The sequence below is a fragment of the Anolis carolinensis genome, chromosome 6 (genome assembly GCF_035594765.1).
Source record: "Anolis carolinensis isolate JA03-04 chromosome 6, rAnoCar3.1.pri, whole genome shotgun sequence".
NCBI classification, from domain to species: Eukaryota; Metazoa; Chordata; class Lepidosauria; order Squamata; family Dactyloidae; genus Anolis; species Anolis carolinensis.
In genome coordinates, this window is record NC_085846.1 from 80,976,669 (window position 1) to 81,000,381 (window position 23,713).

Below are 23,713 nucleotides of genomic sequence, written 5' to 3' on the forward strand. Positions count from 1 at the left end.
AGTCATAGGGAGGAGGGAGCAAGCTTGTTTTCTGCTGCCCTGCAGACTAGGACACGGAACAATGGCTTCAAACTACAGGAAAGGAGATTCCACCTGAACATCAGGAAGAACTTCCTCACTGTGAGAGCTGTTCGACAGTGGAACTCTCTCCCCGGGGCCGTGGTGGAGGCTTCTTCTTTGGAGGCTTTTAAGCAGAGGCTGGATGGCCATCTGTCGGGGGTGCTTTGAATGCGATTTCCTGCTTCTTAGCAGGGGGTTGGACTGGATGGCCCATGTGGTTTCTTCCAACTCTACTATTCTATGATTCTATGATTCTATGATTTGATTTGATACACTATGAAGAAATGGATTTTGTAAAATCATTCTGATCAGGCTAAGATACTTTGCTGCCTGAGTTGGCAAAGTTCCTCTTATGCTGGGAACAAAAAATCCTACAAATATACAAGTCAATAATAATGCACTAGGAGCACCTGTTGGCACAGTGTATTAAAGCGCTGAGCTGCTGAGCTTGTAGACCGAAAGGTCGCAGGTTCGAATCCAGGGAGTGGAGTGAGCACCCGCTGTTAGCTCTAGTTTCTGTCAACCTAGCAGTTCGAAAACATGCAAATGTGAGTAGATCAATAGGTACCGCTCCGGCGGGAAGGTAACGGCGTTCCATGCAGTCATGCCAGCCACATGACCTTGGAGGTGTCTACGGACAACGGTGGCTCTTCGGCTTAGAAATGGAGATGAGAACCAACCCCCAGAGTTGGGCATGACTGGATTTAATGTCAGGGGAAACCTTTACATTTTTAATAATGCACTTGCTTTTTTGTGACTTGCACAATATACAGCTTGAGGTGATTTTCTCCGTTTACTAATAGTAGGGCTGAGTAGGAGTCAAGGATCAATTCATAAAATTCATAATCTTCCATCTCACTGGGAGATAACATTTTGTTCATATTACAACACACAGTGGGATTAAGATGAGATATTTTGAAAATGAGATTGCTTATTTCAAAAAGAATGAATATTTTTAAATGACTAGGAAAACAATGTGATGTTAATATTTTTACCCCTTGACTAGAAGGTCCTTCCAGTCAAGGAAATGGAGGTCCTGCTCATGCAGTAAAAATTAAGATTCAACCCTACCCTTAGATTGTTTTAAAAGAACTATAGTGAATACATCAACTGGCTTGAAAATTTATCTCTTCATCAGCATGGGCTAGGTTAATAAAGTCAAACAGAATTAATCAGAGATGGAACAAAAACATGGAAAGATGACCACCTTGACGAATACCATCCCCACACTCTCAAAAGCTAATTTAGATTTGCTATACATCATAGATTACATCCGTCCATTCCTTCAGGAAAAGACTGTTCTGAATAAGACCCGCTTGTCTTTGCATAGATATAATGCAGGATTAAATACAGATTTACAGCTGAACTTTAATTCATTCCTCATGTGATATCATACTCTACAGTCAATGTGTTTTGAAGCATGAAAAAATAACTTTATAGGGTAAAGATATAGCTGTAGGCTATTGCAGCAATTGTTGAATTGTGACACATAAGTAACTCTCACTGCTATTATGGGTCTACTCTCGAAAGAACTAACAAAAAGATTCAGGCAATAGTCACGTCAGTCAGGGCTTATAATTAGATGGCTGCTTTTTGTTCTGCTCCAATACTTCTTGGTGCCAATAAGTTTGACCTCTAAAAATATAAACTCATTATTTCCAATTCTGCAGAACCTTTGCCTGTTACATTAATCTTCATTAGTCAGGAGACGAAGACATCCTGTACTCAAGAGAAATCAATAAACTCCTGTTCCTAAAGGTCATGGTACATTGACCTGTAATGCTTATATTTTAGCATAGTACAACTGAAAATCAAGAAAGAGGTTAGTGAAGGAAGGGCATTAGAAATAACTTCCTTCTATGGCCAAGCTGCAATCTGCCTTTAAGGTCTTCTTGCTCCATCCCACTGAAATGGCAGCAAATTGCACCAATTCCATTCATTTAATGGGAGCTTGAACACAATACCTTCCTGTTCCTAATTGCCCGCTGCCCATCATTTTGAGCATTATATCTTCCTGAAAAAACTGTTGTCAAGATTATAGTCTTTTTCTGCACAGGCAGACACAACAACGAGAAGAGTTAACTTTTGATGGAGATTTTTAGCATGGAAACATTGGCAACTTAATAGTCCTGGCATTCTTTGGTTATGCATTACTGGGCAGCAGGCAGCTTCCAATATTTTTTTATTACTTTAATGACCTAAAGCTGGGATCTATAAAATATACTGCAAACTTAAGTGGTCCTGTTCAGCTTTCCTATCGGCCAGATATGTCCTATTTGGGGATACTTTGTTCTACTGTCTTCTCATTCGTTTCCCATTCTACCCCAAACCTCACTCCACTACATACACACATGTACCTCATTCCACATTGACCTACTTTGGAAGACCCATTCTCTCGGAGCAGAAGTTAGTGCAACTTTGGCTGCAAATGTACTGGTACTCTGAAAATGATTTCACTGTTGGCATATAGGCTTGTCCTCAGGGTGCATCTTTGCAGTATAATTAATGCAGTTGGACATGACTTTAACTGTCATGGCTCAATGTTGTGCACTCATGAGAGTTGTAGTAGTCTTACAAAGTTTCTTGCCCTCTCTGCCAAAGCATACTGGTGCCTCACTAAACTATAAATCTCAGAATACCATACAATTGAGCCAGGGCAGTTAAAAAAGTGTTAAACTGCATTACATCAACCATGTAGATCAGTGATTCCCAAAGTGGGCGCTACTGCCACCTGGTGGGTGCTGCAGCGATCCGGGGGGCAGTGATGGCACCTATTAGGACACGGGGGTGGGGCCAGGGGAGGGGCGTGGCTTCTTCCCAAGAGCCCGAGACAGGGCTGAGAATCTATACTTCTCCTGAGGTGCTTGTTGGGACACAGAGGGCGGAGCTAGGGAAGGGGGCGGGGCCTCTTTCCAAGAACCCGAGACAGGGCTGAGCCTCTATATCTCTCCTGAGAGGCATTTTAGGACTAAAGGGCAGGGCTGGGGCGGTGGCAGGGCCTCTTCCCAAGAGCATGAGACAGGGCTGAGCCTCTGTATACCTCCCGAGGCGCTTGTCAGAACACGGGGGCGGGGGATAGAGGTCCAGCCCCATCAGGCACTTGGGAAGAGGCCCTGCCCCTCCTCTAGCCCCGCCCCCTCTGTCCTGGAAGGCACCGCAGGACAGGGATAGAAGCTCAAGCCTACCTCAGAGCTTGTAACTCCACCCATCCCAGACCTGGCCGCCCATTTGTGGCTCCACCCACCTCCCCCTCCCCCTCCCCCTCCCAACCCTGCATCTTGGACTAGGGGAGAGGCTCAGCCCCTCCCTCTTGAGCAGTAGCCACGCCCACCCCTCTAAGCCACACCCCCTTCCAGGGGGCGCTGAGTAATATTTTTTCTGGAAAGGGGTCAGTAGGCCAAATAGTTTGGGAACCACTGGTGTAGATAGTTTAAAGATTCCACATATACCATAGTTTTGTACTTAAAATAATAAAAAACATATGGTTCCTGGATTTCTTTGGGCACATGGGATGACACAGAAAAAAGGAAGGGAGGGAGGCTAAATGACAGAAGGGCCTTTCTTCCCACATTATAGTCTTCAGACATTCTGCTGAACAAAGACAATGCTAACTGTTTAAAAAATCCTTAATCACATTTTATGATTAAGTAAAATCCTTTACATTAAAATCAATTAAATGTTTAAATTTAAAACAAACAGAAGCTCTCTGAAGCTTTAGGTTCTCTTACTGCCTATTACAGGGGAAACCAGCTGATTCCTAATCCATCTAAAATGGAGGTGTGTGCTTTTCACCTTAAGAACAGACAAGCATCTCAAGCTCTGAGGATTACCTGGGAAGGAATCCCACTGAAGCATTGCAGCACACCAAAATACCTGGGAATCACTCTGGACCGTGCTCTGGCTTACAAGAAGAACTGCTTGATTATCAAGCAAAAAGTGGGTGCTAGAAATAATATCATACGAAAGGTGACTGGCGCAATTTGGGGATCACAAGCAGATACAGTGAAGACATCTGCCCTTGGGCTTTGCTACTCCTCTACTGAGTACGCATGCCCAGTAGGAATACATCTCACCACATTAAAACAGTGTATATGGCTCTTAATGAGACATGCTGCATTATCACAGGATATCTACGCCTGTGGAGAAATTATACTTAGCTGGTTTTGCACCACCTGATATCCGCTGGGAAGTAGCAGCCAGCAATAAAAGGACCAAGACATTGACATCTCCAGCCCATCCTCTCTTTAATTATCAGCCAGCATGCTAATGATTGAAATCAAGAAACAGCTTCCTGAGATATACAGAGATACTCGCAGGAACACCTCAGGAAGTGAGAGTCCATATGTGGCAGGTTAAAACTCGGAAACTCAATTATTGGCTGATACCGGATGAGAAACTGCCCCCGGGGCGACTTGGAAGACTGGGTGACTTGGAAGGCATTGAACAGACTGCACTCTGGTATCACCAGATGCAGAGCTAATCTTAAGAAATGAGGCTGCAAAGTGGAGTCCATGACATGTGGGTGTGGAGATGAGCAAACCACAGATCACTTCCTACAATGCAGTCTGAGCCCTGCCACACGCACAATGGAGCACCTTATTACAGCGACACAAGAGGGACTTGAAGTGACCAGCTTCTGGTCAAAGGAAATTTAGCATAATGTCAAGTTTTTAACTTTGTGGTTTTTTATACATAATGACTGTATTCTCAATTTGCTTCTGACACGATAGATAAATAAATAAAATGTTTGAACAAAGTTTCAGATCTTGATAAGCCCTTTTAACTAATCTTTCCCAAATTAAATATTACATCATAAATATTAATTTAATGTGTCTGGACCCTCTGTGGTTATACCAATGTAAGTTTAGAAAACCTTGGTGTTGCTACATTTGGGCAGGGTACAAATAGTGCCTCTGTTTCCCAGGCGTTTCGACAGTGGCCCGCACCTGAAGTTGCATGTTTGTCTGGGTGAGTTCTTCTGCTTTCTTTTCCAGTGACATCACCCAGACCTTCCTCTTCTGTCTGCAGCGTGTGGCAGCTGCTCGGTTTCGTTCCAGAAATTTCCGCCGCCTCTCGTCGGGGTCTTCGTCCACCACTCTCCTTCGGCGACCGCCGGTGGGTTGAGGTGGTTGTATTGTCTGCGTGGGCTGCATTTGTTGTGCCGCTGCTGATACCTGAAGAGAAGAACAACTAATTTTAGGAAAGTAACCCATGAAAGGATGAAGCAGGAGTAGACAGTGCAATAATAAAAGGAAATGCACTGCTATAAAATAAATACATAAAATAAAACACCAACATCCTATGTTCTCTGAATGCAGACATTTTGGCAAGATATAAGAATGGCAAAAGCTCAAAGGCTTTGCCAGATGCCCTTAAATTACACTTTGACTAACAGCCTGCAAGGATGTTTGGAAATGGCCTTTTTGGATTGGAGCAAAGGGATTTTTTCTTCCTGTCTCCATCTTATTAAAATGTTTCATTTCATTTCAGTGGCAGGAAAGACAGTATCCAATTCACGTATGAAACATCTAGATCACGCCAGCAACAAATATAAATTCCAAATTGGAAGGAGTCTTGGGAATTGAATTATGTCCGTAATTTAAAGGCAAGTATGTCATTTCACACCAAATATAAGGTTTTTAACACAGTTTTCCAAGGAAACAACTCATTAATTTGCTTTTGTTTATACATATCAGGGGTGGGCAATTGGTGTGGGTCCAGAACCTATTTTTTCCCGATTATACAAGAAACCTGGAAGTCTACGTCTCATTTTGGAAAATGGATAATTTTTTATTGCATATAGTTGGCAAGAGTCTGCTACCAACTTTAAAAGATTTTCAGGAGACAATTCACCTTAAAACAAACAAACCCATCAGAAAGAGAGTGAGAAGTTTGTAGTTTTTCTTAGTTTTGGTGTACTATATAGTCTCCGTTGTCTTCGTAGTCTTATACATCTTAAAATGTCTGTGTATCTTTTAAATATTTTTCTTGATTTTAAAAATAATAATAATAAAGGGGTAGTTGTATATGGAGCTGATGGGATGACTGCTGCAAACCCACCGCTAGGGTACCTTAGCTGAACCAACAAGAGATAAATCTAAGATCAGAGCAAAATTAAATGATGGGGATGAATAGTTAAGGAACTCTCATGTTATCTATTACCCCACTTCGAAAAGTTCAGTGTTATCTCTGTATCCTGAAAGTGGATTGTGAGATGAGTTTATGGAAATTAAGGGCAAATTCATCTCTGCGAACGCTGATGGTATGCAACATTTCAGAAGGCATGTAGACATGCCTAGTGATTAAAGTGTGATGGCAAAATCTACTGAAAAAATGTTGAGTACCACAGATGCATTTAATAGTGTGATGAAGTTAGAAAAATCATCAGTTTCATTTAAAAATTGAGTAAGACTGAGCTCTACACTTCCCTGCTTCAATGTGATGAAGTGGAGGGACTGTTATTCTAGCAGAGTTGTCTTGGTGATTTTACAAAAAGCAGGAAGATGATGGCATGGCACTTCCAAGCAAGTTACTAGTCAAATGGTTTGGTAGAGGGGTTTTTCTTTCCATAAAATACTAATTTCAGAAAGAATTAAAAATAAGGAGAATGAAAAGAACACAACAAGATCATCAAAGAAATGAAGATAGGTTCGATATAGACTTGAGCTGGGTCTACAGTGTAGAATTAATACAGTTTGACTCCACTTTAACTGCGATAGTTCAATGCTATGGAATCCTGGGATTTGCAGTTTGGGGAGCTACCAGCATATTGTATATACCAATTATATAAAACTACAATTCCCAGGATACAAATGGTGTCCGACTGCACTACTTCTACAGTGCAGATGCACCATTAGTCATACTTATAGTTGAAAACTAATCACTGCTAACTACATTTTCTGATTATAATGGGTTTAATATTCTATGAATAAACACAGTCCAATACTATCATTGTAATTCTTAATATGTCCATGTTTGTTAGATAACTGGGTCTCAATCCTGAGAATCATAATCATAATTGTAACAACAACAACAACAATGCAACAACAACAACAATGCAACAACAACAACCACCACTACTACTAGCACAACAGATAAATGAAAATTGGATATATATATTATGCAGTATATGCAAAATGTATTTCATTATTCTCTCTATCTGTTTATCTATCTAGTCATACATTTTGTATATGTCATATAATATACAGTAGAGTCTCACCCAACACTCGCTTATCCAATGTCCTGGATTATCCAACGCATTTTTGTAGTCAATGTTTTCAATACATTGTGATATTTTGGTGCTAAATTCGTAAATACAATAATTACTACATAGCATTACTGCGTATTGAACTACTTTTTCTGTCAAATTTGTTGTATAGCATGATGTTTTGGTGTTTAATTTGTAAAATCATAATATAATTTGATTTTTAATAGGCTTTTCCTTAATCCCTCCTTATTATCCAACATATTTGCTTATCCAACGTTCTGCTGGCCAACATTTATGTTGGATAAGTGAGACTCTACTGTATATCCAATTTTCATTAGATAGCAAATATATAGATGTTTGCAGGGCTGCCATACTAGATCATGGTGCCATGATATATTGCAGAAATGGCCCAGGGCAAATGTGTGCACATGATTAAGCAGTACTATGATGGCATCATGGAACCACACAACTTGGTATCTGTCCCTAGATTTAGCCTTTTACCATAGCCCTATGAAAGTATTTAACTACTTGCCTGTTTCCAATAGCTGAAAACCATTTAACTCAAATCATAGCATGAATGACAATGCCTGGCTGTGAATGCTGGTGTCCTAAATGACATCTTACATTAAGGCCTAAATGACAGCTCATGATAAAATATTAGGATTTGAACACATACTGAAACAACTGCCTAGTGGTTTTACTCCATGTATAAGCTCAGCCCACATGCTATTAATCTTCCATTTCAGTTTGCTTTTCAGAATTGCATGAATCAGACCACAATATCATTCACCCCCGCATTGGCTGGAGAAAGTCAAGTGAGTAATGCCAGATATCCTCCACAGCAAATGTATGTATGCTGCCCCCACAGCAAAAGACCTCAAAGGTCTCTTAAACCTTTCCACACTAACATCAAAGGCAATAAGTGACACCTTCTGAGCCATTAACATTTTGTTGTTTACATTTCTGGACATCAGTATTTTTGTACATGCATTTCTGGTCTCTCTCTCTTTTAGTTCAAGCTCTACTTCTCACTCAGAATACACACTCAGAATACTCCTCTCTATCCCTTAAGTTGCCTTATTTGAAACAGAGGGTAGTAAATAAATCAGAATTGTAAGGATTATGCTAGTTAGGCATTCAATGGAATTATATTCCAGAGAATATGTAAGAATGTGATCTAGCCCTTTCTAAGATAAGCAGGTCCACCAGTATGTGGATGGCACACAAACTGTGGACCGTGTTTGACCTTCTCAGCTTCTTAGAATAGTAGCAAGAGGAAAGTAAAAAATATGTACACTTAAATGAAATTATTATCAAATATCAGGAAAATAGGGTGTCTGTTATATCCAATTTGGATGAAAACGCTTAATTTATTGCAAAGTAAAATTTGGGTCTATGGTTATATGACCTACTAAGAAATTGGAGGTGAGTATTTGGTAGAAATCTGTATGATCAATAAGCCCCATCATGATGTGCTACATATGATTCAGAGTCAATGAAGATTTGATGTTATGAGAATGACCCCGAAGGAGCCTCAGAATCACACAATGCCCTATCAAACCTGGTTTGTTAACTAACTATAGTTGGAAAGAGAGGGAAACAGAGGCTTGAATGTAATATGCAACTGTGGTTAATTGAAACGATAAAATGGAAAATTTTGAAAAAAGAAAAGAAATGAGGGATGAGAATGTCATACATAACTATCTTAGCTTTCAAAATGATCTTATAGCACCTTAAAAGACTGAAAGAACAAAGTTAGTAGCATATGTTTTTGTAGATTAATGCAAAACTTGTAGGTGATACAATGAAGTGATAAATTCAGATTTAGCCATGGTTGTTGGGGACAAAGACAAGAGGGAAGTTGCTGTCTAAGAGCAAGATGAATAAATAATTATACATATGGCAGAAGGAGTTATTGGAATGTAGTGGGATTCCAGAACTGAGATGTGATAAATTAGCCAAGAGAGCTCTCATGAGGCTGAGGTGTTAACTAGTGTTATAATATGTACAGTGTGCCAGAAAACCATTATCTCTATTCATCCACTGTTGATGGACTGGAATTTGTGGATATATTCCAGTTATGCTGTTTCTTTTTCCAACTTTCTTCTACAGTATTTTTTTCCTACAAGGACAGCTATTATGAGGTCAGAGATGGAATGCCCAAGAAGACTGAAGTGATGAACAGAAGTATATAAATCTATTACTCATAGGAGCTACTAATCCTTAAATCTGGATTGGGGGATTTTTATGATTCTTACATATTCCCTACACTATATATATATAAGGGTAATGGAATTTCAGCCTAGGACAAAGCAGCGAGGCTATTCAGTGCAATTCCAATTGGCCACAGCAATGCGTGGCAGGGAACAGCTAGTAAAATAATAAAATAAATAAACGAGATTCTGCAAACCTGACATCTGCATATTCCAGATGCAGTGTATTTACTTATGCTTGAGAGTATGATGCTGTGTTTATGTAACAACAGATACTGATCAAAGTGAATACCCTGCTGTGTTTGCAGAAGAGGGAATAAGTGTTGTGACTATACAGTTATTGTCTCATTTGAAATATATTCATTTTTGATTATTAAGTTATTTTTAGTACATTTTAGGAAGCATAATGCCAAAGGCAATATTAGGCTTGGAATTCTGATGGTGACATATGTGTCTTATAGCAACTCATATGTATTTTAGGGTTGTTTTGGAAGGATGCATCTAGCACCTCCTTTGTGCTGTGACCCATTGCTCATTGAGCAATTTACTTCTTTTTCCAGGGTGCTTCACAACACAAATTTAATTACTGGAGGAAAGTAGAGTGTGAGTGTGTGACCAATATGTTTTCATAGTTGGATGTACCAAGAAGACAGCATCCTCCTCCAAAGATTTGGGAAGATAATGTTTTCTTCATGTGTCAGGCTGCAGAAATGCAACTGACTGTTGCCTGGCTTCCCTCCTCTAGCCAATATCTGTTTATACGGGTGTCCCGGTAGCAGAAGGGTCAGTTACATGCACAAGGAGAAGATTACGAAACAGAGCTGCTTCTGTTGGGCTTTGTCCTATGTCAGACTGAGACAGGATCCCAGGCAATAGCTGGCATCCTGCTAGTGACATGTGAAAGGCCTAATTACGCTTATATGGTTATTGCAGAAGTTGATATTCAAGTCCACCTGCTTCAAAGATCAAAGTTCCCCCAGCTGCCAACTCACCACTATGCTGTGATAGCCCCAACCATGCCCATTCCACTATTAGTGGAGAGCTGGGAAGGATCTGAGAAGTATCTGCTGTGATTTTTGACTCGGAATAGATCTTAATGGTTTTTAACTGGGATTTTTTAAAATACTGTTTATATTTAATCTCTTTTAATGTTTGCATATTGGTATATTTTAAATTGTATGCAAATGTTTTTTGTAAAGCCGCTTTGAATTCCTTTCAGGAGATAATAATAATAATAATAATAATAATAATAATAATAATAATAATAATAATAATAATAATAATAATAACCTGACTTCATACCCATTTCCAGTCACACATTGATAACATTTATTAAAACTTTCAGATGACCCCAGTATATCTTGATGGAAGATATCCTCCATCTGCCTATGGCAATGAAGACAGTTGTTTCTCTGATCCACCCTCTGTTTACCAGCAATAGAATGGCAGTAGTATGTGTTTATTATAGTGCAATGGTGAGTCCTGGGGGATGGCGTTAGGGAACTATAGTGAAGTCCTGCATGTGAAACTGTAACACTATGTCCAGTCATGTATGATCTTTGCCTATATATATATATATATATATATATATATATATATATATATATATATATAGCAGAGAACAATATAGACAACTGCCTTGCTGAGTCAAATCCTGAAAATTCACCTGAAAGACATTTCACTATTTTTAAAAAAACCCAATATATAAAAATGTATGTAATAACTGGAATAATTAGATCAGGCAACACAAAGGAAAACATTTACCATGAGGGAAAAAGGACCTACTAAACTGACTGGGCTTTGCCTTGATCCCTGATCCAGTACATTTCTTCTGTTCTTTATAACCAAGTGCTATGTTTTTAGTAATTCATTTTAGCGACCCATAATTCATTAGGCTTTCTTGGCTGTTGAAAAGTTTGAAATTTAATACAGGGGCAAGGCATAAAATAATCAAAATTGTGGCAAAAGGGAAATGTGGCTCCTAGCAATTCAGCTCATGCTTTAGTTTTGACATGAACCTTGAAACTTAAGTATTTGGTTCAATAGAAAGAGTTGGTTAATAATTAGTAAAGTGTACCGTAAGATTAATGTGTCTGCTGAAGCCGTCTGACCCCCAAAAGAGGCCAATACTGAGGGGAATTATAGATGGGCTTGGAAAGTAATAACCTTATGTTTATTACTCACTCAAACCATCTTTTATCCAAGTCTATGCCCTCTTCAAAAAGTGTCATTGCTTTTGTGCTCCCATGAGGAATTCAAACTGTTCTGTTGTCCAGAGACCTACCTGACCTATAGATGTTAAAATTTCCATTTATCCTCTAAGCAACACTCAACAATGCATTTTAACAAATAACTCTTCCAAATATAGTGTCAAATAAAAGCAATTCTACTGAACCCAATGGGATTATTCTGCAGTAAGTGAGTCTTGCCAATAAATAGTATCTTTTGTTTTACACTCCAACATGTGATAGTTAATCCATTTATAACAAAGTTATAATTTTTCTATGTCGTTCAAGTGTTGGACAACAACTCTGGATGCCAGGGTTTGATTCTCCGCTCAGACATTGAAATCCACTGAGTGACATTGGGCTATTTACACAGACACAACCCCAGAAAACTTCATTATAGATTTGCTTTAGGATCATGTAAGTCAGAAATAATTTGAAGGCACATAGCAACAACTAATAATTATCCTTAAAGAAGTACAAATTGTTCCTAAATAGTTCTCTGCAAGGTTGCAGGCTTAAATGAAATCCATGGTTTTCTTTCACATAAGCAATGTAACAACAAGAATCTTCATGAGGCAATTGGATATTTGCCCTTCATGGTAGAATAAATATGTTGCTCCTTGCTGCATTATGGCTGCATCTATAAATTAGTGCTGTCAAAAATGTACAACTAGCATCTATAGCAGTGGTTCTCAATCTGTGGGTCCCCAGTTGTTTTGGCCTTCAATTCCCAGAAATCCTAACAGCTGGTAAATTGGCTGGGATTTCTGGAAGTTGTAGACTAAAACACCTGGGGACCCACAGGTTGAGAACCACTGAACTATAGTAAGGAGGGAGGTAGAAGACTTTATTCCAAGCACTCAAATTATTTGTGAATGAGCACCAAAATGAGAATACTAACTATCTTTTTCAACTTTTGCCACTTACAGTAATTTCAATGTAGATTTGACTAAACAAAGACAGCATGGTCTTCTTAATTATTTCATTCGTTATATGATTCTCATCCTATATATTGAAGATACGGAAATTGTTCAGACACACAACTTCCATAATCTCTCACCACTAGAACAATGACGTTGGCTATACTGCAATCTACCAAATCCTGGAAGACCACATGTTGCCTATCTCTTCTGATACTTATTCTCCCTTTATATATAAGATGGATCAAACATTAACTTTCCTTCAGCCAGACACATAGGTCTATCACTTGGGATTGCTACTTTATTCTCTTTTTATATGTTATCCTTCTGCTACCATCCTATTACTTCTTATTTCTGAGAGAATCATCACTCTCTAACACCAACGTTTGAGCTGTTACATTCATCACATATGAGATGTGTAAAATTCTTTAAATCCTGGTTATATTCTAGAGAAAATGATTCATGCAAGCTTGCTGAATTTTTCACATTCACTTCAGCAATGCTATATCTAATATTTAGTTTGGTTTTAACTACAGAGACCAAGAGCAGCTGCCTAGTTTTGATCCAGATGCTGCATTTGCACTAGTTTGGTGAATGGTACCACATTCAGATTTCCTTTGAAAGTATCTTAACTGAAAATAATGTTTTCCTATTTGACTGATTCCCACCGTAAAATGTTTTATGGTACTGGGCAGGCAGGTTGCTATGGTACATGAAAACAAACCACATAAAGGATCATCTTTTGCCTTCAAACATATGTGAAAGTTTATGTGCTTAAATATTTTTTTAGTCATACACTCAGTCAGCCTACACTCTGTGTAGCATATACTATTGCTAGTACTATACTGCTACAAACAGAAAACCATCAAGTGGGAATCACACCAGGAAGCAGTGTGTACAGTGTACATTCACCCAGAATGTAGACATGAATATTTATCATTACATTTCTCAGACTTTCACCAGCATTCTCATTTCATCATTGTTCTGTATCAAAATATGGGTTAAATGGATTTCTTAATGTATCCAGTTTTGATGGATTTTCTCTCTTACTGTCTGTAGTTTTACATATTTTCCCCAATCAATGAAACTATTTTGTATGCATACACACATTTGTGGTTGTGTACCTTGCCTTGTATATAATTTTAAACAGCAAAATATAATGCTTGCTGTTTCTACCTAGTGATGGGAAACTAAAAGATATTTACAAGCTTTCAATTATAATTCTGCAAAACACAAACTGGTTAAATACATAAAAAATCCCAGTTAATAAAATGTCACCCTGCATTATTATGTCTGGAATATACTTTAATATGAATACATGAATCAAGGATGCTTAGTACAAAGAGACATTCCCATGTATGTGGAAATATATTAAAATTAAACTAGCACACAGTACAATACATTTTAGAGTCTTTTGGTAGATTTAAAATGGTATTTTGTATACATACAAAAGGGGTGGCATTGCCTTCCAGATATTGTTAGATTGCATTGGTCTTCATGGGCTGTGTTGGGTAGAGGTGCTAAAACTTGCAATCCAATAACATCTGGTAGACAACAAAATTTCCATCTGTATGAGTTGTAAGATAATAACATACATTTCCAAGATTTTTATCATTTGTTATTATGTCTGTGAGACATCCCTACACACTGCAGCGGACATACTAGCATTTCATGACACAATTTGAACGCTTGTCTAGATCCAGCAAATTTCTATCACCAGGCTAGGCGTCTCTGTTGCCTCCATTTTCCACACATTTTGCAATGGCAGCAGGGGGCTTCCAGGCATGGATCTATTCTCTTGGTCACTGATGAAGCATGGGTCCATTAATGTTTGGGCCAGAACTATTATAATATAATGGGAAAACACACCCAGAAAACACACAACAACCCTATAATGGGTTTATTACAAGAATCTGACTATTCTAATCCAATGGAGAATTTCCACATCCAGGCTAAGGCTTGTCCTCCCTGTTTAGATACTCATTGGGCACTGGAATGAACTTGACCAGTGACTTAGGACCCTTCTATTTAGGCCCTGTATCCCAGGATCTTATCCCAGATTGTCTGCTTTAAACTGGATTATATAAATCCACACTGCCAGATAATCTGGGATAAACAGAAAACCTGGGATCCGGTTCTGGGATATAGAGCCTGTCTGGAAGGGCCCTGAGAGAGCAGAGACACATGAAAGTCTCTTGTCTGATCTTGCTTACCAAAGTTGATGTTGTTGCGAAAGAAGGTACACAATTCAAAGGACATACACTGCATTATGCCCAGGATATTTCACCAACATGATCATGGCCTAGGACAACACAAAGGACCCGAGGAAACTGCAGTCCAACATAATTTACATTTGAATATTTCCCTGCTAAATCCACATTTGAAAGTAATAGGTTTTGAGAAAGCTCTACCTGTGCTTGCCCACTTGTGTGCAGTGGCGGATGTGGCGAGGTCTGATGATGTGCTGGATGAGCATGCAGGTGTGTGTGAGAGTGGTGGTGTGGGTGGTTTTGCTGGTGATGCGCTTGAGGGTGAGGATGGTGTGCTGGATGTTGATGCTGGTGTGAGTACGGATGATGAGGTGGAAGCGTTTGATGCTGATGCGGATGTGAGTGCATGTGGTGGTGGGTGGTCTGGTCCTGTCGGGAGTTCATCATTTCCATCATATGACCCATGGTGTTCATATTTCCATTTGACATGCCTGCAGGATGATGAGTCAATGCTGCCTTCAACCTCTGCAATAAAAGAAGAAAAGAATATTAAATAAACTACATATCTACATGCATGTACAGTAGAGTCTCACTTATCCAGAACGTTGGATAAGCGGAAATGTTGGATAATGAGGGATTAAGGAAAAGCCTATTAAATGTCAAACTGCGTTATGATTTTACAAATTAAGCACCAAAACATAATGTTTTACAACAAATCAACAGAAAAAGCAGTTCAATATACAGTAACATTATGTAGTAATTACTGTATTTACAAATTTAGCACCAAAACATTGCAAAGTACAGTAGAGTCTCACTTATCCAAGCTAAACGGGCCGGCAGAAGCTTGGATAAGCGAATATCTTGGATAATAAGGAGGGATTAAGGAAAAGCCTATTAAACATCAAATTAGGTTATGATTTTACAAAATAAGCACCAAAACTTCATGTTATACAACAAATTTGACAGAAAACGTAGTTCAATACGCAGTAATGTTGTGTTGTAATTACTGTATTTATGAATTTAGCACCAAAATATCATGATATATTGAAAATCAGGGTTTCACAGTCTTTCGGGCTGTGTGGCCATGTTCCAGAAGCATTCTCTCCTGACGTTTCGCCCACATCTATGGCAGGCATCCTCAGAGGTTGTGAGGTTGTAGTCAGTATTGAAAATATTGACTACAAAAATGGCTTGGATTATCCAGAGGCTTGGATAAGCGAGGCTTGGATAAGTGAGACTCTACTGTATTGAAAACATTGACTACGAAAACACGGACTAAAAGGCAAACTGCGTTGGATAATAAAGAACATTGGATAAGTGAGACTCTACTGTATATGTGTATGTGTAATTGTATACAAAAATTGCTTGCCATGTATTTTCCTCTTTTGTTTTAGTTCAGCCTCGGGATTAATATATAAGAAATATATAACTGGAATTGCAATGAGAGTCTGTAATGGGTTGCCTAACACCAATCTGTTGCCAGTTTTCTTAACTGAAGTGCAAACCAGCGAACATGAAACATTTTTCAACGAATTGGGTTTAATATTTTATTTCTTAAATAGAGTAAAAACTTAAATAAATGTTTTCCTGTCACCTTTGAATAAAACATGATGCATATGAATGTACTCTGTCATTACCACCAACAGGAGCAAGCCAGCACAGTAGTTTGAGCATTGGATTATGACTATGGCCATAAAGAAAGGTAGTAGTAAATCTCCTCTGAAGAAACCTTGCCAAGAAAATCCTGTGATAGGTTTGATTAGGGTCACCATAAGTCGGAAATGTCTTGAAGACATACAATAACAATGGCACCAATAGTATATTAAATTGCTTCACTTTGGCTGATTAAGAAATTCTGTATCTCTGAAAACACCTAACTGAAGAAGTCTCTTGCATTTTTAAGGCAAGCTTCACATATTTGGTTCTAAATAGTAACATAATACTTATATTCTTATCTTAACACATTTTCAATTTTATAATGAATTTTCTAGCACAACAGCAAAATAGAACAAATATTGGCACAAAATTAGTTTCTGGCACAATACAGGCTTTTGGCTCTGAGTGACAGTTACTTTTTATAAAAATCTGGATCTATCTCTCTTCACATTTCTGGTTGCCATCAAAAGGGAGAGATTTATATATAGCACTTCTGGAGCTATGACCATTGACTCTGAGTGGAGGACAAGAAAGCAGCACTAGTTTGCCCAATAGTACGAAGGCTAAAAAAAAAAGTGTTGGAAAATAATTGGAAAGATTGAAACAAGCCAAGTTGTTAAAATCCATTGAGTACAGAAAAGTCAAAGAGTGACTTAGAAACAAACTTTAAGGGATTTCCATGAGGATTTTGTGCAATTATATGAGGCACTAGAGGCTCAGATGTCAGTGGGATACTGAATTTGCTCTGCATTTTAGTCTTGATTTCTAAAGAAGCTATCAAGACAACAATTTATATCTCCTGATAGGATCAGTGTATTGGACCGTTGCTTTAAAGCTTAGTCAAAAATGTTAAATAGATTCACCATCTGGTTACTTCAGGGATGGGAATCAGACTGTGTTGGAGGGCAACTCCCAGAAATCAGGAGAAATACTGAGAAAGATGTTGAGCATTTTAGTTCATCAACATATACAAGGCCATGTGATTTCCATGCATGTTCTAACGTCTAAGTGTTTATGTAATTACTTCCTATTGCAGTATTACTTCCTTTTTGTAGTATGCCACCATAATAATGCAATTTACCTTACAAGTACGTGAAACTTGGAAAATAAAAAAAGCTATAGTACATGAACCTTGGTCTAAGGTCTAAAATGTCTAAGACAATATACTAAACCATTTTGGGGGATGTTGAATGTTTTTTCTCATACAATTTTAGAAATCGTTGGTTCCAAGTCAAGTTTACTTGATTGTGATGTTGGTTATCCAGTATCCTAAAAATCATAAGGATGATTATGCTGACCTTCTAAAAAAGAAGTTCAACAATAAAAACAAAACAAGAAGTATTTTGAAGAGGCACTTAGAAGTCTGCAACTTTTAATTACTATTACATTATAATCAAAATAAATGCTAACACTCATTTTAAATTTATTATTAAACAAGAGCTGTCATTTTCTGCTTTAAAGGGGGAATGAAAAATCCTCTTGTTTTTACCTAAAAGAAAATTGGTACAAAATGATGTACCAATGGTACATCACTCCACAAAAAAACTTGCAAAATATTGTAAGAATTTACAAAATAAATGTTGAAAATGTGAGTCCCAAACAGGCACATTTTTCCACATGTGGTGGATATGTAGAGTTGCGGGAAAATATTGGAGAGAGATACAAGAGAGAATTCAGAAAATGTTGGACATAAAAGTCCAAATGAAACTTGAACACTTAGGACTGTTTGATATAGAGAAGGAGAAGAATAAAGAGATACTCTTCAACTATTTAGTAACAGCAGCAAGAATAGTTTATGCAAGAAATTGGAGAGTAAAAGAGGTACCTTTGATAGAACAATGGTTAATCAAAATAATGGAGATTATGAACATTGACAGACAAACTCAATTGACAACAAAATACCAAGGAAAAATTGAGAATCAAATGGACTGGCAGTACATTAAAGATAACTTGAAGTGAAAAAAGATGAAGATAATAATATAGACAAAATGAAGAGTAAAAGAAAAAACTGACCTATTGAAAAGTTCAATGGAAAGGGGAAGAAGGAAACAAGAAATTTAAATACAAAGGACAATAACTATACCACCATGAAGCATACTGGAAGCCAAAACACCTTATTAACCCTTATTATTGTTGTGTTCTTTCTTATTCTTTTTTTCAGTTTCCTACTCCTCTATTTTATCTTATTGTAAATAACTATTGTGTTAATAGAAAAAAAGAAAAATCCTCTTGTTTTTAAGGATAAATGCAACACATCCAACACCAATTCTTTGAAAATCTTTAAAGACGTGACACTGCAGGGGGAAACCAGCTGCACAATCACACAAATATAAGGGTTTAAATACATTCAGAATATTTGCCATGTTTTCCTCCTCCTTTATTTTGTCATTTTTGCTTATACTGAAGTCCTATTCAGTAACTATTGTAATAAATTCTTTTTTCAAAAACTGTATAATGTGTTTACATGTTCAACTGTGTTGAACTGTTTGTTTTAATTACCTCTAGCAAAGAGCATGAAAATGCATTAATAACCTGGAGTACTTTTGTAAAATGATATTTTTAGCACTTTTCTGAGGGTTGCCTCTGTTTGTGGATATGCACGTCTCCCTTTTGGATGATGTCTGGGAGCATAAGGAACAAGGAAGCACAAATCATCCCTCCAGTTTCCTTCAAATATCTGAGCCAGTTCTTTGAGGCCATTGAGAGACTAGCCAACAGAAAAAGGAATCATTTCCCAAAGTTAGCCCAAAATCAAGTTGGCATCTACAATGCTCAGAGTGAAGTCTAGTATTAGAGTTGTGCCACTGAAATGTGTGGAATTTTATGAATGTTTCTTCATGTTGCATGTCAACTTATGGTGACCCCATGAATTTCTTAGTTTTTCTTAGGCAAGGAATCCTCAGAGGTAGCTTTACATGTCCCCTTCTCTGAAACATGGCCTACAGCACCTGGTATTTGTTGGTGGTCTCCTATTCAAGTACAAACAGAAATGTCACTGCTTTACTTCCATTATCAAACAGGATTGATTTTAATAGGATTGCTCTTGCTGGAACAGTTGCTGAGAGCATTAAACAGTGGAGATGAAAGTGAATGTTTACTGGAGAAATCAAGTACTGAATGGGAATTCTAATCTGAGATTTCCTTCATTGTCATTTTATCATGGGGATTTTAGTGGAAACATAGATCAACTTCCTTTAATACCACTCTAATTTCACATAAATACTTGTAGAAGAATAGTTTTTTGCTCAGAGATAAGGAAGCTACCAATGTATTTTGAACGGAGTGCAACAATTCACTTTTGAGTTATTCAATCTAAAGTTACCTCTTTTAGCTCTAGATTTGCTTCTCTTCATTTCACTTAATCAATTGATCAACCGATCATGTTCAGTATGCATTTTATTAAGAAATACCTTCATGCCATTAAATTTGAATTAAATCCAGAGAATCTGTGGTATGCATGCAAGGCTCTGGTTTGGAGTCAAAATGATACAATGTACATGACAGATTGATTAAGTTTGAGAGCAAAGCTATAGTATTTTATTTCTTCTTCTTCTGGTTAAAGGACTGTATGATGTTTAAAAACAAATGTCATTTCTCCCATCTCTCCCCATATAACCCAGAGGTCTCCTTGTTTGCACCATCTCTCACATTTTCAAGTCATTGCCATTCAAAAACAGCACAACATTGGCCAAACATTTATTACATATAAATGTTTTCTTCCTCCTGGCAAGAAATTTTGCATAACAGTATACCTGCAACTGAGTTTCCATATGACACTGTTATCATTTTACTTCTGTTTGGGAGGCTTGATACAGAGGTTATCTGTACCTGGTGAGTATAAAAAAGGAGCTGTTATGTGGCATCCCACAAGGTGCTATTCTATCCCCAATGCTTTTAAATATTTATATTATACCGCTTGGAGAGATCATCTGTAGGCATGGGTCAGGGTGTTACCAGTATGCTGATGACACCCAAATATATTTCTCCAGGACTTGCAAAAAGACACAGGCTGCTATGCCTTTAATAGTTGTGAGTAAGGGGAAATTGTAGCAGGTAAAATTTGCATGACAATCTATTTTTCTCAAATAATATTATTACTACAACTAGCAAAGATATTAGAACACTGGCACCATGTTATGTTGGGGCTCACATCAGACAGCAGGGAAGGAGGAGCTTGGAAAAATTACTCTCAGAAAACTATGAAATAAGAAATAGCTGTTCCCAACTGCAAGTGAATTGTAGAGGAGCTAAATGTAGGCGACTCGGATCACAAAAAATATGGACCAGTCTTCCCCAACCTGGCGCTCTCCAGATATTGAGCAACAACTCTTATAATTGAGAGCATGCATTGCCAGCGAAGCAAGCCTGAAGAGATCAGATATAACACTGCTCCTATTCAGCAATACTGTATAACTTTCTATCGTTTGGAAAAAGCAATGAGGGGATCACACGTAAAGGGATCATGCGGCACCCTAAAGACTAATGGAGAGAATGGAATTAGTAGCATGAATTAGTAGATGAACTTTATTCTCTAAAGTGCTACAAGATCCCTTTGCATACTGATATTCCAGACTTTGAATGAAAAACATGAACAGATGGAAGCTTTTTTTAAAAAAGAAAACAAACCAGAGGGAATCCTGAACTTTCAGACCACCCATACTGCATAATTACAGCAACTGGATACCATCATGGCTCCAGCCTATGCAATTCTGGGATTTGTAGTTTTTTACATCAGACCTCTCGGACAGAGAAGGGTAAATATCTCACCAAACTACAATTCCATAGCATTGAGCCATGGTAGTTAATGAGGTTTCACTGGTATAATTTGAACATTTAACATTTAAAAAATCCACTCAACTCCCAATGAATGGAAGACATACTGAGATTTGATTTTGTTAGAATAACACAATCCTATATGTTTTCACCAATGTATGTAGAAACCAAACACACTATCAGAAGAATTGCTCTAAAGTGACTTGACTATAAGTGGAGTTTTGTTTGACTTAGATCTTGCACTGATCTACACCAGCCAGTATCCATTCAAGTCAACACAACTAACAAATATGTTTAAACCTACAGCTATTCCTCCTGTCCCAGCTGAAATTAAACTTCTTTTTGTGAAGCAGATTACAATATTGCTGTATGAAAACGATCGGAGCTAATGAATCACTTTCTCCAAACTAAAAAAAAAAAAAAACCACCCCAATAATGTCTTCATGCTTGCCATTTGAATAAGTAAATATATCTCAAACGAACTGTCCCAAGAAAAGAAGCACTGCAATTCCAAAAGAACCAAAATGAAATGAAGCAAACCGACGATCAAAAATTTGTAATTTATCCTTACCTCCATTTTAAAAACCAAACTCCAGCTATTCTGATGATTTTTCTCGCTGTACACAAAAATGGAGGGTTTCTTCTACCATGCCATTTTTTAAACATATGAATTTATATGCTGTTCTAGATGCAAAATAATAGATAGTGCAGCGGATGAAATACACCAAATAAAGATATAGGAAAATACACCAAAGTAAGTCCTTTTCAAGTACGGCATTTTTTTTCCAAAGTAGAATCCACTGAATGAAATGGGTTGGGCAACTACCATTATTTTGGTCAGAAGCCAGTAACATGTTATACTAAGAGTGTTTATTCAGCCCAAATATAAAACTCCCACAAACCTCTATTTGCCAGAATTTAATAAATGGTGACTATTAGTCTGTAAATGTGCCCACGCACTGTTTGTCCAAATGAGTCTACTTTGATGGTAAACTGCACCATTTGCCATTATAAATGGCCTAATTTCTCAAGCCTGCCATCCCCGTCCCCCCTCTGCTGTTCCCCCAAAATGTCAGGGTGAAAAAGATCTCAATGTGTCTGAAAGAACATCCTGCCTGAAATGAGTGTGTGTATGTGTTTGTGAGCTACAACAAAGTTGTGACTTTATCTCCCAGAAGAATACGTTTTTCTGCTTTCTCTCCATAGACCCTTCAACAATGTCTATTTATTTGAGATTGCAAATCAAGAAAGGCTGCAAGAAACCTGACGTGCAGCTGTTTTTTGTCAACAGGGGGGTCATTTCTATGTGGTTTGTGTACTTTACAAGCTCCTTGTTCACTTCTCCCCAGGGGCAGGTTGGGCCGGCTGCCCTGGATCCAAATCCTGGTAAGAACCCAGCTCTCTACTTCATCTGGTCCCAGAGCGGTTGGAGTAACTGCCCAACCCAAGGCTCTCTTTAACAACATACTTAGATGAGCCCTGTATTGATAGACGTTGCACAGTTCCTACAAACAGTTTACTAGTCATATATGGTCACACCAGCATTCATTAAAGTGTTGCATTCTTCTGTTGGTGAGGAAGAAGTATTTCTTTTCCAAGTCAACATAATGCAAATTGTTCCACTTGCATAGATAAATTATACTAGCCTCTGACTTGTAAATCGACATTTCAAAATCAGGAGCACGAATGGCGTTGTGTCTTTTTTGATCCATGACCCAACCATCGCTTCACAAAGGAGAAAGACAGAAGCTTTGCATAGGGACATTTTTGCACAACGTATGGAAACCACAATGAAAAGTGAAACCCTTTGTCTTGTTCTTTCCAGCTGGAGGTGAAAATTCTCATGGGAGTTGGCAATTCTTTGACAGAGTGACTGTGGGCTGAGACAGACTCTTTAGTGGAGAGTGAGAAATGATGCAAAAATGTCTCACATCCTAAAATGAGAGGCCCTTTAAACAACAGCAACCAAAAATATATTGCATTATCATTTCAATGTTGTCCAATATAAAACATGGTTTTAGCTTTGTTCATGAGTGGCATCCTCCTCAAATCACCAAGATCCAGTGAGCCCTCTACATGTGCGGGTTTAACTTTTGTGGAATTGATTATTTACAGACTTGATTAATATATTTTCTCTGGAAATCCCTAAATTCTCCAGCATGACTCTATGGCCAACTTCAATTGGAAATTGCCTACAGAGTCACGCTTAGAAGAGCCAGAAATATTCAGTGGTGTTCTCCCAGGAAAAAAAAGTTTTTTAAACTCTCAGTGATATGAAATTTACAGGGCCTACTGTAAAAGGTAAAGGTAAAGGTATAGGTTTTCCCCTAGTCGTGTCCGACTGGGGGTTGGTGCTCATTTCTATTTCTAAGCCGTAGAGCTAGTGTCGTTCATAGATGCCTCCAAGGTCATGTGGCTGGCATGACTGCATGGAGCGCCATTATCT

At 38.0% G+C, this 23,713-nt stretch overlaps 1 protein-coding gene across 7 annotated transcripts in view; it reads right to left on the minus strand.

The window, feature by feature from the left end:
* Positions 1–23,713, minus strand: part of creb5 (cAMP responsive element binding protein 5) — a 323,604-nt gene that overhangs the window by 11,879 nt on the left and 288,012 nt on the right. For all 7 annotated transcript variants that reach the window (XM_008117034.3, XM_008117035.3, XM_008117037.3 and 4 more), the window contains 2 exons: positions 15,040–15,363; positions 5,007–5,234 (listed from right to left, as the gene is read on the minus strand). In XM_008117034.3, coding sequence (XP_008115241.1) covers positions 5,007–5,234; positions 15,040–15,363 — 552 coding nt within the window. The remainder of the gene's footprint in view (positions 1–5,006; positions 5,235–15,039; positions 15,364–23,713) is intronic.